The 14,659-nt window shown below is 38.6% G+C and overlaps 1 protein-coding gene across 1 annotated transcript in view; it reads right to left on the bottom strand.

Annotated features, from left to right (window-relative positions):
* SLC39A8 (solute carrier family 39 member 8) overlaps nt 1-14,659 on the bottom strand; it is a 71,468-nt gene that overhangs the window by 40,685 nt on the left and 16,124 nt on the right. The window contains 1 exon segment of the mRNA XM_023758411.1: nt 5,411-5,573. Within this exon segment, the coding sequence (XP_023614179.1) occupies nt 5,411-5,573 (163 nt within the window).

The following is a 14,659-nucleotide window of genomic DNA, read 5'->3' on the forward strand; positions in this document are numbered from 1 at the left end:
TGAAACTAAAATTAAAATGCGAAGATGTTTTTGAGTACCAAATAGAGGCAAAGCCACATACACATATTAAACTCATCATCTGCCCCTGAGAAATCCTGCTCCCCTACCCTTGTTCACTACCTCCTTAAATAGCAGAAATGTTGGGATCAATTTCAATTGCTCACTCCACTACTCAATTCCATACATGATTGGTGATCAAACTCTATCAATTCTGCTTGAGATCTCTCACTCCAGCTTCTCCATCTTCATTACCGATACCTTGAGTTCAGGCCCTCACCATCTCTAACTCCTTCATCTAATGCATTATGACAGTTTTCTGTCTGCCCTTCCTCCCCTACTTGACATGACCACCTGACTCATAATTCTAAAACACAACTCTAATCACCTCATACCCTTATTTGACACTGCCCTTCATCAACTGAATCCCATAGAGCCTCACTGGTGTTATTTACACCCTTATCAACATGCCTTTATGCAGACACAATGTTTTCCAAATACAGAATTACCTTTACTTGTGGTTCTCTATCTGGAAATATGTTTTTATCTTCATTGCGTGAGAAACTCACACATGGTTCTCCAAGCCAATTCAAAGACCTCCTCTATAAAGCTTCCCTAGCTCCTCCAGGCTTCAGTGCCTTACTTGTCAAGCTTCCTATAGTTCTTTGAAGATAATTGGGCCACTTACCATTTCTTGTGTGCGATAGTGATTTTATCATTTACATATTTGTCTATGTTATATAAATTATGAGATTTTCAAGGAGGGGGCTATGTTATATTCACCTTCAGTGCTTAGCAAATAACACAAATTCCTTGAAAAATGAATTAATGAAACCTATACTTTAAAATGCAGCCCAGAACTCTGTCAAAAAATATCAATTCGCCCTAACCGGTTTGGCTCAGTGGATAGAGCGTCGGCCTGTGGACTCAAGGGTCCCAGGTTCGATTCCGGACAAGGGCATGTACCTTGGTTGCAGGCACATCCCCAGTGGGGAGTGTGCAGGAGGCAGCTGGTCGATGTTTCTCTCTCATCGATGTTTCTAACTCTCTATCCCTCTCCCTTTCTCTCTGTGAAAAATCAATAAAATATATTAAAAAAATATATCAATTCATCTGTTTATTAATCTTTCTAACTTTCCTTAATATTGTGCATGTTTATCAGAACCACTTGGGGAACTTTGGGAGTGTGAATCACCACTCTTTTAGGCACACTACTTAGTTTCCCCTCCTTTCATTGTTAGGACATTACTGGGGGCCAGGGGGAGGGAAATCCATCATCCACTCAACTAGGGCATCAAAGAATGAATTAGTGTAAAAATATTCTTTGGATCTCTCCATATACAAATAGGACTTCCTCTAATGATCTGTTTCAGACTTTCTGATTCTTAGTGAATGTGGAAAAATTTTAATACATTTCCAGGGAATATTAGTAACAATACTTAACATTTATCGAATGCCAATATGTGTGAAAATTCTTCTAAAAACTTTACCTATTTTTTTAATTTTTCTATTTAATAGATTATTTTTTATATGAATAACATAAAGCCAGTTACACATAGCCCCTGGAATACAGTCAAGTCTTCAATAAATGTTATCATTATTTTTTAAAAAATAGTAAGTAGACCAGCATATAAATTTTAGTTCCATTAGCTCACTGTTGTACAGTGAAAGAACCACAGACTAGGAGTTAGGAGCCCTGGACTTGCATCCTTCCTCAGGTACTGTCCCTAAAGAAAGCCTTTAATCTCTCTGGAGCTTGAGACTTATGTCATCGGGTTGCACTATGCAGTTCTGGGCTATGTGATCTCCAGGGATGCTACAACTAAAATTCCATTATTATTATCTATTATTTAAGTTAAATAGCGTTATATAACTTCATCAAAAAATTAGACAATTTTGGACCATTAAATGATTGTTAAAATTTATATCACCTAGAGAATTTAATTTACCATCCATTTGTTTTACTCATCCATTTTATGACTTTGAAGTGTTGTCCTTAGAATTCTCTCATTTCGTGTCCCCACTGCCTATTCCTACCTCCTGGTTCCTAAGATATAGTAAACCTGAGAATTGAAGTTACAAACACTTTTGAACATCAGAAATTAACCTTCACAGAGTAGAGGATTTGCTTTTACTAAAGCCTCACCTCCTGTACTCACAATTATGTCTGTTATACCTATTTTATTTAGCAGACATATATATAGTGCCTAACCACATGCCAGATAGCATTCTAAATGCTTTGCCAATATTAAGTTAGAAAATTACAGAGCTGGGATTTGACCTCAGATGGGCTGACTTCAGAATCTATGCCTTTACTATGCTGTACAATCTATACTGAAATTAAACAGATTTATGGGAATACAAACATACTCCCATTTAGTATATATTCTATTAAAAGTATGTGTTTGAACAATTAGCTCTAAAATTATTGTTATTCACAAAAAATGATAATTGTGTTGACAAAGTATACTTAGTGATTTCTATTCCTTATATATGTAAACATAGAATATAAAAGACAATGTGGCCCAAGCCAGTTTGGCTCAGTGGATAGAGTGTCAGCCTGCAGACTCAAGGGTCCCAGGTTTGATTCGGACAAGGGCATGTACCTTGGTTGCGGGCACATCCCCAGTAGGGAGTGTGCAGGAGGCAGCTGATCGATGTTTCTCTCTCATCGATGTTTCTAACTCTCTATCCCTCTCCCTTCCTCTCTGTAAAAAATCAATAAAATATAAAAAATAAATAAATAAATAAATAAAAAATAAAAGACAATGTGGACCCAGCCAGTGTGACTCAGTGGTTGAACGTCACCTATGAACCAGGAGGTCACAGTTCAATTCCTGTTCAAGGTACATACCCGGATTATGGGCTCAATCCCCAGTAGGGCTTGTGCAGGAGGCAGCCGATCAAGGATTCTCTCTCATCATTGATGTTTCTATCTCTCTTTCCCTCTCCCTTCCTCTCTGAAATCAATAAAAATATATTTTAAAAATAAATAAATAAATAAAATGACATATCTCCAGCCTCAACCTATTCTCTGAGCTCTACATGCATGCATGCCATTGCCTATTGGATATCTCTCCTTGTTGGTCGACATCAATGCCTCAAACTGACCATGTCTAAAACCATCCTCTTGATTCTCACCACTGGCTTCCTTTATAACAAACTACTCCACCCCAGTCTTCATCCTAGGAAATGGCACAGCCATCTATCCACTTTCAAGGACTTAAACTTTGATTTATCATTCCCTCCTCCACATCCAAACCATTTTAGCACAGTCTCTGAAATCCACCCTGAATCTTCTCACTTCTCCTCACTCCTGCTTCTCCCACCTTAGCCCCAGACCCCATCATCCTGAATACCAACCCCTGGCAATGGCCTCCTGCCCAATCAGTCTCCATGCTTCTACTCTTGCCCCATGACCGGCTCTCCCCAAACTGCAGGTAGAACCATCTTTTACAAATCCAAATGAAATCATGTCCCTTTCCTGCTTAGAACCCTACAATGTCTTCATAGCACATTCAGAATAAAATCCAATCAACTTACTGTACACTGCAAGGCCCCTGGATCCCCCTCCTTCTGTCCTCCCTCCTGCTCACTATGCTCCAGACGCACAGACATTCTTGCTGATCCTTACACATGCCAAGCACATTCCCAAGCTTATGCTCACTGTTCCCTTGACCTTGCACTCTCTTTCCCCAAAGAAGATCTTGCCATGGCCCTCTCCTCCGACCTTAGTCGGGATTCAGTTCAAATGTAATCTCATCAGAAATGCCTCCCTTTTTTCATCTAAATTCACACGCACCCACCATCTCCTTCTATTGTGACCTACTTTATTTTCTTCAAAGCATTTATCCCTCTGAAATCATATTATTTATCTGATTATTTGTGTAAATGTTTATTATGTTTATTCTCTACTACATTATAAGCCCTAAGAGGGCAGGATTGTTTTCTTCTTGCTTATGACTGAGTCCTCGATACACAGAACAGTGCGTGCCATGTCAATCAATAAACACTTATTGAATGAACAAATAAACAAAACAATGAGAATTAAAATATCCATGCAGGACAGGGCAACAATTTGGGAATACCAAGAAATGGCACACAGTTAATAAATAGACCCCCCCTGAACAATTGGTTTATCTCATTTGTGAAAGAACCCTTCATACTTAAGTGTGTGAACTATATTATATAGTAAACAAGCACTTGTTTTCTTATATTTTAAAATTTCTTTGCAGCAGATAATTCTTTTAAAATGCTGTCTCTGTGACAATACCATTATAGGCATTAAAACAGCCACTGGGCCCTGGCTGGTTTGGCTCACTGGATGGAGCATCAGCCTGGGACTGAAGGGTCCTAGGTTCGATTCCGGTCAAGGGCATGTACCTTGGTTGCAGGTACATCCCCAGTGGGGGGTGTGCAGGAGGCAGCTGATCGATGTTTCTCTCTCATTGATGTTTCTAACTCTCTATCCCTCTCCCTTCCTCTCTGTAAAAAATCAATAAAATATAAAAAATAAATAAATAAATAAATAAAAAATAAAAGACAATGAAAATTTTATATATATATATATATATATATATATATATATATATATATATATATATGCCTAAGAGACCGTTCGACCATTCAACCATTCAACTGGTAGCTATAACGTGCACTGACCACCAGGGGACAGATGCTCAATGCACAGGCATGGAACTATGGAACAGACTGATGAATCTCAGAGGGAAGGGGAAAGGGGGAGGGTGGGAAAAGATTAATCAAAAATCTTATATGCATACTAGAGGCCTGGGGCACGGGTTTGTGCACCAGTGGGGTTCCTCGGCTTGGCCTGCAGGGACTGGGCTGAACTGGCAGTCCTACATCCCCCAAGGGGTCCCAGATTTCGAAAGGATGGATTGCGAAAGGATGAAGGCCAGGATGAAGGACCCCATTGATGCACAAATCTGTGCACAGGGCCTCTAGTAGTGGTAATAATTCAGTACTTTTAGATTTAATCTAGAGACACACTAGTTATCTTATCTCTTTACTGACACATATAGATAAATTGACAGGGTTTTTAATACTATTTAAAAGCACAATTTGATGGAAATTAACTGATCAATGTTGAGCTAGGTAGTTAATATATAATCCAATGTGTACAGTCTAAAACATATGTTTAAAATAAATCATTGGGTTTTATAAAGTTTTTACATGGTACCAAGTATAATTTTAACTCCACAAATAGAAGAGTATAACTTAAGAAGTTTAAATGAGCTCTAATTATTCTTATCCTACATACTTCCAGAATATACATACTTTACCAGGGGATTCTATGTAGAGTAATAAAAGCAGAAAAGGGAAGCATGTTAATGTCATTTCATACAACCCCATAAACCTTTCAAACAAATGGGAGGACAGGCTTCCAACATACCTTCAGAAAGACTTGGTTTTGAATCATGTTTGGGCCGCTCATCACAGGGATGAAAGTTCAGTTGCTGTAAGACTGCTGGACAGATGACAGAGAAGTTTGAGCTGGTGATCTGCGTAGCATTTGAAAAGCCATGAAGGGAAAAGATCTCTTCAGCTGACAAACACTGAAATAGAAGAACCAAAGTAAACATATACATGTTAATACAGTAAAAGCACTCATGCAAAGACACTATGAAGAGACACAGAATATTTCTTCTAGACACATAGCACTAACTCTTTATACAAAAGCCCACTCCAGAAATGTATAGACCCCTAAAATTGTAAAATAGCCCACACCTCTTTTAACCTAGAAACCATAAAAATAGCAAAAACCTTCTTGATTAACAGTCTACCTATAGAAAGGCGAGAACTGGTTTGGAGGTTTCCAAGTACTTTAAGACAAAAGGGCTTTAAGATGATTCAATATTCTCAATGTTCCCTCTCTGCTCATCTTCAGCTTGAATGCGTATTTTGTGTGAGCTATTGGAGTGGCTCTCTATAACATATCCTGTAGACAAACACCAGGCTCACTTACAGTTTCACAATTAAAAGAGTATCCATCCTCCTAAACAGCAATAAAAGCCTCATCATATAAAAGTTGTTTTAAAATATGTCTTTAGTACAAATGGTTGTTTGCTAAAACATGTATTTTGCTCAATGATGGTGGATAGCTTTTTTATTTTATATAAAGTTTTGAAATAGTGATGTGCTGTTTAGAAATTCATTAACTATTAATGAGAAATAGAACCTTCATTAGAAAAGAATTCGCTGCAAAAAAATAATAACTTTTTAAAGGTATCATTTTACCCTTGGGCAAAATTTAACTGTAAACTATTTTCCATATACTCACATTATTAAGAAGAATATAAAAGAAATTAAATGTGTTCCTATTGCTAATAAGTGTTATAAGAATTATAGTGTGAAAACATCTATTCACTCAAATAGAAGAGTCTGTTTTTAATAAGTGCAACTGAGAGCATTTCTTTGCATACTTCAGCCAATATTTAAACCCTGCTGAGATCTTAACTTTGTAAAATGGACTGGATTGAATCCTCCTAGATTTCATATAATGAAGCCCTATCTTCCAATGTAGAGATTTTTGGAGGTAATTAGGGTTAGCTGAAGTCATGAGGGTGAGGCCCTGCTCCAATCATATTAGTAGACTTATATAAAGTCACAGAGAGAGGATGTAGCAAGAAAGTAGTCATCTACAATCCAAGTAGAGAGCTCTAAACAGAAACCAATCCTCTGTCACCTCTAATAGTCTCCAGAACTGTGCGAAAATAAACTTCTGTTATTTAAGCCACCCAGTTGATAGTATTTTGTTATAGCAACCTATGCTGACTAATACACTATGATTGATATTGAGAACTCAAAAGTCTTTGTTAAGTGTTTGACCATATGTGCTGTAACTCTATTCACAGAAGGAACAATGAAACTAAAACTGTAAAATTTTTATGAAAGGAGATCACTACTGATTTTGAAGGAAAGATGAAAAACATCAAATACACCAAGATGTTTGGAGTGATCAAAAGCTAAGAGTACAATTGCCTTAAAGAAAATACACATTTAGACCTCTCTTTTTTTAATGTCTAAGTATATGCCTACAGCTGTTTCTTACTCAACTCATGCTCTCCTTTGGGTTCATGACAATGATAGCTGTGTGCCATCCCTAGGAGAGGAGACAGTACACTCAGCGCTTTAACAATCTTCCCTGTGAGAATGGGGGATAATAAACTAATGAAGGGAGAAAATAGCTTGATAGCCAACTGGGGGAGGGAAAGTGAGTATAGTCTATTCATTACCATGAAACTACACAGAAGCATAATTGCTAGGCTCAAAAATTACAGAGTCCATGAGTTCCAACTGCCCACTGCATGATTCCAGGAATAAATAGGTGTAGTAGGACAAACACAAAGCAGCACTGTGTCCCTGCAAGGAAGTCTTCACCTACCTGGACTTCAGGTTCCTCCAACTATAAAATAAGAGGAAAGGGGGAAGCTGGCAATAGGTCATTTCCAAAGCCTTCTCGGAATTAATATTCTAAGGTGTCCTAAAGCTTAATGACTGTTAAGCAGTTCTTTTCAGACTCCTATTGTGACCTGTTAGTGGGTCAGGAAGTTCACTTACAGTCAGCATTTTATAAGGAAGTAAAAAAAACAACATAATAGAAACTATAGAGTGTACCACACATAACTAGAATAAGTGTTGCTGGATCAATTTTACTTCAGCTATACATTATACATACCATGCACCTGTACATGGGAGCACATGCCAAATTTATTTTCTACCAGCTGTGTGAAAAGGGTAAAGGGATTAAGAAGTACAAATTGGCAGTTACAAAATAGTCATTAGGATGTAAAGTACAACACAGGGAGTATAGTCAATGATATTGTCATAGCTACATACTGTGGTAGGGGAGTACTAGACTTATTAGGGAGATCACTTTGTAAGTTATGTAAATGTATAACCACTTTACTGTACACCTGAAATTAATAAACTATTGAATGTCAACTGTAAATGAAAATCTTTTTTAATTCTTTTAATTTAAAAAAATCATTTTTTACTATAAGGGCAGTCAAATGTTTGAAAAACACTGCCCTTAAGGATTCTCAAATTGCCTGTTGTACATCCTTAAACACACTCTCCTACATACAGTTAGAATAAAAGATAATCAAAGGAATCTACACTAATAAAAGAGGAAGATGCAAATTGACCATACCTTCGTGACACCCACCAGCCAATCAGGAGTGAGTATGCAAATTAACCCAACAAAGCTGGTGGGTTAATTTGCATACACAGGCACTGAGCGGCCAGGGGTGGGGCAGGATGCTTGCATCGTTGCCATGGCGACAACACAGGCGTTTTGCACCGCCCCAGCCGCTCCGGGCCTCTGGGCAGCATGGGAAGGTGGAAAGGTGGCTCTGGCCAGAGCAAAGGTGGTGCCGGTAGCCAGGGAAAAGAAGGCCCATTCTTGCACAAATCTTCGTGCATCAGGCCTCTAGTAAATAATACTGTAAGTTAGCTTAGAGTTTTGATGATCTTTGCAGCATCTGTGTGGATATTTTGGTTGGCAAGCACTCATAGATAATAACACTGACAGTGGCAAATGCTCAATCTCAAAAAAGAGTAAGTAGGTGGAGAGATGACAGAACTTTAGATCTTCCCTTATGTTATGAGAATGGGATAGAATATTAAAGGATACTATCAGTATGGCAAAATAAAAATAATGGCAGCCCTGATTTATTCAAAATAGCTATATACCAGCAAGTAAAATGCAAATAACTTTATACAGCAGCCTAATTTGGCTTTAAATAACTTTGATTTTATTTCTTTTTTATTTATTTTTATCTTTTGACTCCCTTTACCTATTTCTCCCACTCTCTACCTCCCACCTCTGCTAACACAGATCTGCTCTCTATATCTGTGAGGTTGGTTTTGTTTTGTTTGTTTTATATTCTACATATAAGAGAGATCATATGGTATTTGTCTTTTCCTGACTTATTTCACTTAGCATAATGTAGTCAAGATCTACCCATGTTATCACAAATGGTATGATTTCTGTCTTCTTTATGGCTGAGTAATATTCCACTGTATATATGTACCACCTCATTTTTCTCCATTCATCCATCAGTGGACACTCAGGTTGCTTCCCTGTCTTGGCAATTGTACTAGTAAACAATGCTGTAATGAACATGAGGGCACATATATCTTTGTGAGTTAGTGTTTTTGTTTTCTTCGGATAAATATCCAGAAATAGAATTGCTGAATATATGGTAGTTCTATTTTTTATTTTTTGAGGAACCTTCATACTCTTTCCATAGTGGCTGCACCAATTTACATTACCACCAACAGTGCACAGGGTTCCTTTACTCCACATCCTCACCAACATTTGTTATTTCTTGTCTTTCTGATAATAGCCACTATGTGAGGTGATATCTCATTGTGGTTTTGATTTGCATTTCCTGATGATTAATGATGTGAACAACTTTTCTTGTGCCTGTTAGCCATCTGTGTGTCTTCTCCAGAAAATGTCTAGTCACGTCTTCTGCACATTTTTTAATCAAACTGTTTGGTGGTTTCCTTTGCTGTGCAGAAGCTTTTGGGTTTGATGTGTCCCCTTTTTTTCTATTGTTACTTTTGCTTTTAGTGTCAGATTCAAAAATTGTTGCCAAGACCTATGTCAAGGAGCTTACTACCTAGGTTTTCTTCTAGGAGTTTTATGGTTTCCGCTCTTAACATTCAAATATTAAATCCATTCTGAGTTAATTTAGGGGTATGGTGTAAGATAGTGGTCAAGTTTCATTCTTTTGCATGTAGCTGAGCAGTTTTCCAAACACCATTTATTAAAGAGTGTCCTTTCCCCATTGTATATTCTTGGCTCCATTATTATAAATTAGTTGACCATATATGCATGGTTTCATTTCTGGGCTTTCTATTCTGTTCCATTGACCTCTGTGTCTGTCTTTATGCCAATGCCACACTGTATTTAATTATTACAGCTTTGTCATATAGTCTAAAGACAGGAATGTGATGCCTCCAGCTTTGTTCTTTCTCAAAATTGTTTTGGCTATTCAGGGTTTGTTTTGTGGTTCTCTACAAATTTTAGGATTAGATTTATATTTTTGTAAAAATGACATTGGCATTTTAATAGGAAGTGTATTGAATCTATAGATTGCTTTGGGTAGGAAGAACATTTTAACAATATTGATTCTTCCAATCCATAAGCACAGGATATCTTGCATTTATTTGTGTTTTCTTCAATTTCTTTCATTAATATCTTTTAGTTTTAAATATATAGGTCTTTCCCCTCTTTTATTAAATTTATCCCTAAGTATTTTATTCTTTTTAATGCAATTGTAAATAGAATTATTATCTTAATTTCTCTCTTTGATAGTTTGTTATTAGTGTGCAGAAATGCAACAGATTTTGTGTATTGATTTTTATTATGCTTTGATTTAACCAAGTTGAACTTGAAACAAAGAAAGCAGTTGTCTAAGAAAGGGCAGTGTTGCCCTGACTGGTTTGGCTCAGTGGTTGGCCTGTGGTCCGAAGGGTCACCGGTTCAATTCCTGATCAAGGGTACCTACCTCGGTTGCATGCTCTACCCTTGGCCCCAGTCGGGGTGTGAACAGGAGGCAACCAATCCATATATCTCTCTCTCTCCCCACCTTCTCCTTCCCCTCCATCCTCTCTCTAAAAATAAATGGGGGCAGTGTTCCCCAGAGCAGGTACAAACAGGATGACAGCCAGAGTTGTGAGAGCAATAAAACCAGTAGAACCACTAAGGAAGTTCAAACATCCTCTCAAACACACCCCATTCACCTCCAAAACAAACAATGAATATATTTTTAAACTGTGGGATTCACAGTACTCAGGAAACAGCTCAGGGTGATTAGCCAGAATAGTATGCGCCTTAAAAGAAACTTCATAAGCTTTCAACATCTTCCAATTGACATACTGAGCTTTTCTTCTATGTGTGTTTACAATACTGCTGTTCTCAAGAGTGTGCTTGATGCTTGCTCTAGCCTCTTGAACCTTGTGCTATCAGAGGCAAACTCCCTTGATGCCCTAATGTTCAGTGGGTTGACTTTCTCCTAAAGACATTCATTAGTCTCTTGTCACCGTAAGGTGATCTCAAATGGGCCTTATATAAACAACAAACCAAAGGAAAGTATTCAAAGCCTATCATAAACGAGATCTCAAATTATATTCAAAATCATTTTCCCAAATAGTTCCACACCTTTCTTCTGCTGCTTTCCCTACTCCTTCTTCCTCACCTGTTCTAACTAGTCAACAGTTTGGGGGGCTGGGATTTGTTTTTGTTTTTTTACCTTCTTTCCAGACATATTTTAGTGGGAATGAAGGAGGCTGGTACAAGGAGGGGAGGGAAAGGTGATAGTTGAATGATTACAGCAAGTTCCTCACTCAACATTTTTACACAGTTTAAATCTGCTTATCATAATAAATGTCAAGGCGTTAGGCAAGATTTAAAATTACATAGCTTAGATAATGACACAGACTCTCTGCTTAACTAAACTTTAGTCAGGCTCTCTCAGCTTCAGCCTCATGTCTGTCCCTGTGGGGCCTGCATTGCCCAATTTTAGCAAGAATCCTGCTAAGTCAGTTTAGAGAGCATCCCCCATCCACCTCTGACATCTGGTCAGGCCTGCCTTCAGCAAATATCCTGTTGGGTCTGTTTAACCAAATTCCCCACCTCTGATGCTCTGTCTCGGTAGTGTTCCATGCACTCCCCCACCCTGCTTTGGGTAGTATTCAGAATTGAGCACAGCTCTATACTGAGGCTGCTTTCCTCTTACTGCAATCGTTCTTAAATAAAATTTGTTTTTATGGCCCTCACTACTGTTAGGCTCTGGTTTTCCTCAACAATACCAAGTATAATAACCATGCAATTATACTACATATCACATGAATTCTTCCCTTCTCTCAACAAATATTTATTGAATCATAAAAATCCGGGTAGAATATTGATGGGAGAAGTGGGAAGTGGGGGGAGCTGGAGGATGACCCCAAGAAAGAAATACAGTGGTCCTCCCTTTTCCACAGGGGATACGTTCCAAGACCCCAGTGGATGCCTGAAACCTCCGATACTACCAAACCTTATAGATATACTATGATTTTTTCCAGGCATACACACCTATGATAAAGCTTCATTTATAAATTAGGCACAGTAAGAGATTAACAACAGCTGATCATAAAATAGAACAATTTATAACAGTATACTGCAATAAAAGTTATGGGAATGTGGTCCCTCTCAGCAAACTAGCACAATTTCTTTTTCCTTCTTCACAATTTCACAGATAGAAGATTCCTTCTTACCAGACATGTTAGCCACCTCAGCATACAGTTCTTTTCTTATCTAAGTCGAAAACTTTTACTTTTTCATTTAAACAAACCACTTTGCAGCTTCTCTTAGCATATCTGTCCTGCCAGCATCATGACTCTTGCACTTCAGGGGCATTGGAGAAAATAGAAGTTTCGTAAATACGGGCACTTTGACACCAGAGCAGTTGATCTGATAACTGAGAAGGCTTCTAAGTAACTACTGAACAAGGAGCATATACAGCATAGATATGCCGGACAAAAGGAAGAAAATCAAAGTTTTGCCACCCCAACAACTGTGCCTTTTGGCACACTGATTTTAAGCTGGTTCCTAAGAAACAAAAGACTTGGAAAGAATCTTTGACCTTCCCCTTTTCCTGCCAAAGAGAGTCAGACAGAAAGGCCTGCTCCAGCAGAAAATCTCAGGGTGTTCGCCTTTGCCTCACTTGAGTTGAGTATGGTGCTTGGGAGGGCTTCGGGGAGGGGCCTAATGGCCGGATCAACCCCTGTCCATTGTTTCCGGGTTGCCTGGCAGGAATTTGCCTACCATGTGTGTTCCGTTCTTCCTCAATTACCTGTAAAGCAATAACTTTCACTTTTAAAATCTAAGATCTAGTTCCCCCTTTTCTCTTTGTCCAAAATGACATACTCAATTTTTCCTCACTATCTCTGCAATTTTATGCTATATGAATTCCCCATGTGTATGTTTTAAAAATATATTTTCGCCCTAACCGGTTTGGCTCAGTGGATAGAGCATCGGCCTTTGGACTCAAGGGTCCCAGGTTTGATTCTGGTCAAGGGCATGTACCTTGGTTGTGGGCACATACCCAGTAGGGAGTGTGCAGAAGGCAGTTGATCGATGTTTCTCTCTCATCGATGTTTCTAACTCTCTATCCCTCTCCCTTCCTCTCTGTAAAAAAATCAATAAAATATATCTTTTTAAAAAAATTATTTTCTTCTATTAATCTGCGAATGTTGTTTGAATTAGCCCAGCAAGACAAGCTTCGAAGGTGGAAATAAAAGTACTTCTTTTAGTCCTCACAAATGGGATGCTTCGTTTCCTAGGCGGGACAGAGATTTCACCACGCCACTCAAGATGGTACACAATCTAAAACTTACAAATTGTTTATTTCTGAACTTTTCCACCTAATATTTTTGGACCACAGTTGCCCATGGGTAACTGACACTGCAGATCAGGTGGGGACTACTGCAGTACAAAGGTAGTTAAGTCATAATACTTGTCATCAAGAACTCTACGTAATTGTGGCAGACATAAATCATATACAACAATACCTATACAACTGGAGAGAAGGTGAGATGGGCATTTAGGAGGCCAAAAAGGGAGACAAGGGAGAGGAGTGATGTCAGAAGATGACTGGAGATCTGCTGAGGATGGTAGGCTCTGCTGCTGTGGTGGTAACAAGTCACTGTCCTTTAAGAGCAGCTGAGAACCAGAATATGAAGATCTGGGGGCTGGGTTTGTGAGACTTGAAAATAAACAGTCAGATGCTAATCTGGATGATCACAGAGGAACAAAGGAGGAGGCACTAATGTCCAGCCTAGGCTGTCTTGGGCTGGGTGGTAGGATGATGGCAGAGTGGGTCAGAAGTACTAACTTCCTCCAGGTCTTTGTCACTGTGGAAGTCAAGAAACAGCCTCTCTCCAAGGGCTGTTGTTGCTTGGTTTCTGGGCGACCCCGGGCCGCGCGCGGCCGCCACTGAGGGGACGACTACCCTCTTTTCTTTACTGAATTCTCTACCCGGCTCTGTCACAGCTGTTGCTTTCAGCAAGAACTACAACTACTGGAATTTGCCATCCTTCTCCATACCCCAATGAATAATGGGCCTTCCATTCTTTGAAGAAGAATTCATCCAAAGTCTTCATCTATTTTGCTGTTATAGAGCCAATTCTTCTCCCTCACTCTCATTCATTTATTCTGGTAGAGCTAGTGAAGAAGCCATTTTCTACTAGGATTGCTATGAGTCCGGGGTCTCCTTAGCCCACTAACACAGATTGCTCACATAATCTCGGGAATATGTATTAGTCTCTGGTAGGTGCTGAGACTAATAGATATGGTTCCATCTTTAATAAGCTCATCATTCAGTAGATAAAACATAAAGACATAAAACAGCTAACTATAATACAAAACGATAAGTAAAATAATAAGGATTTGGGCAAAGTGTTGTGAGCGGGGACAGTCAGGGAAGGCTTCCTGGAGAGGAGATATGTGTGCTGAGTTTAAAATGTTAGTTCGGTGCTTCTGATGACTAGAGAGATAAGACATGAACCACAAAAACCTAAGGCAAAAATCAGTAATGCAATAAGCATACGATTAGTTGACAAATGAATTTTAGAAACAATAGTTATT

The sequence above is a fragment of the Myotis lucifugus genome, unplaced genomic scaffold, assembly GCF_000147115.1.
Source record: "Myotis lucifugus unplaced genomic scaffold, Myoluc2.0 scaffold_129, whole genome shotgun sequence".
In the NCBI taxonomy this organism is placed as follows: Eukaryota; Metazoa; Chordata; class Mammalia; order Chiroptera; family Vespertilionidae; genus Myotis; species Myotis lucifugus.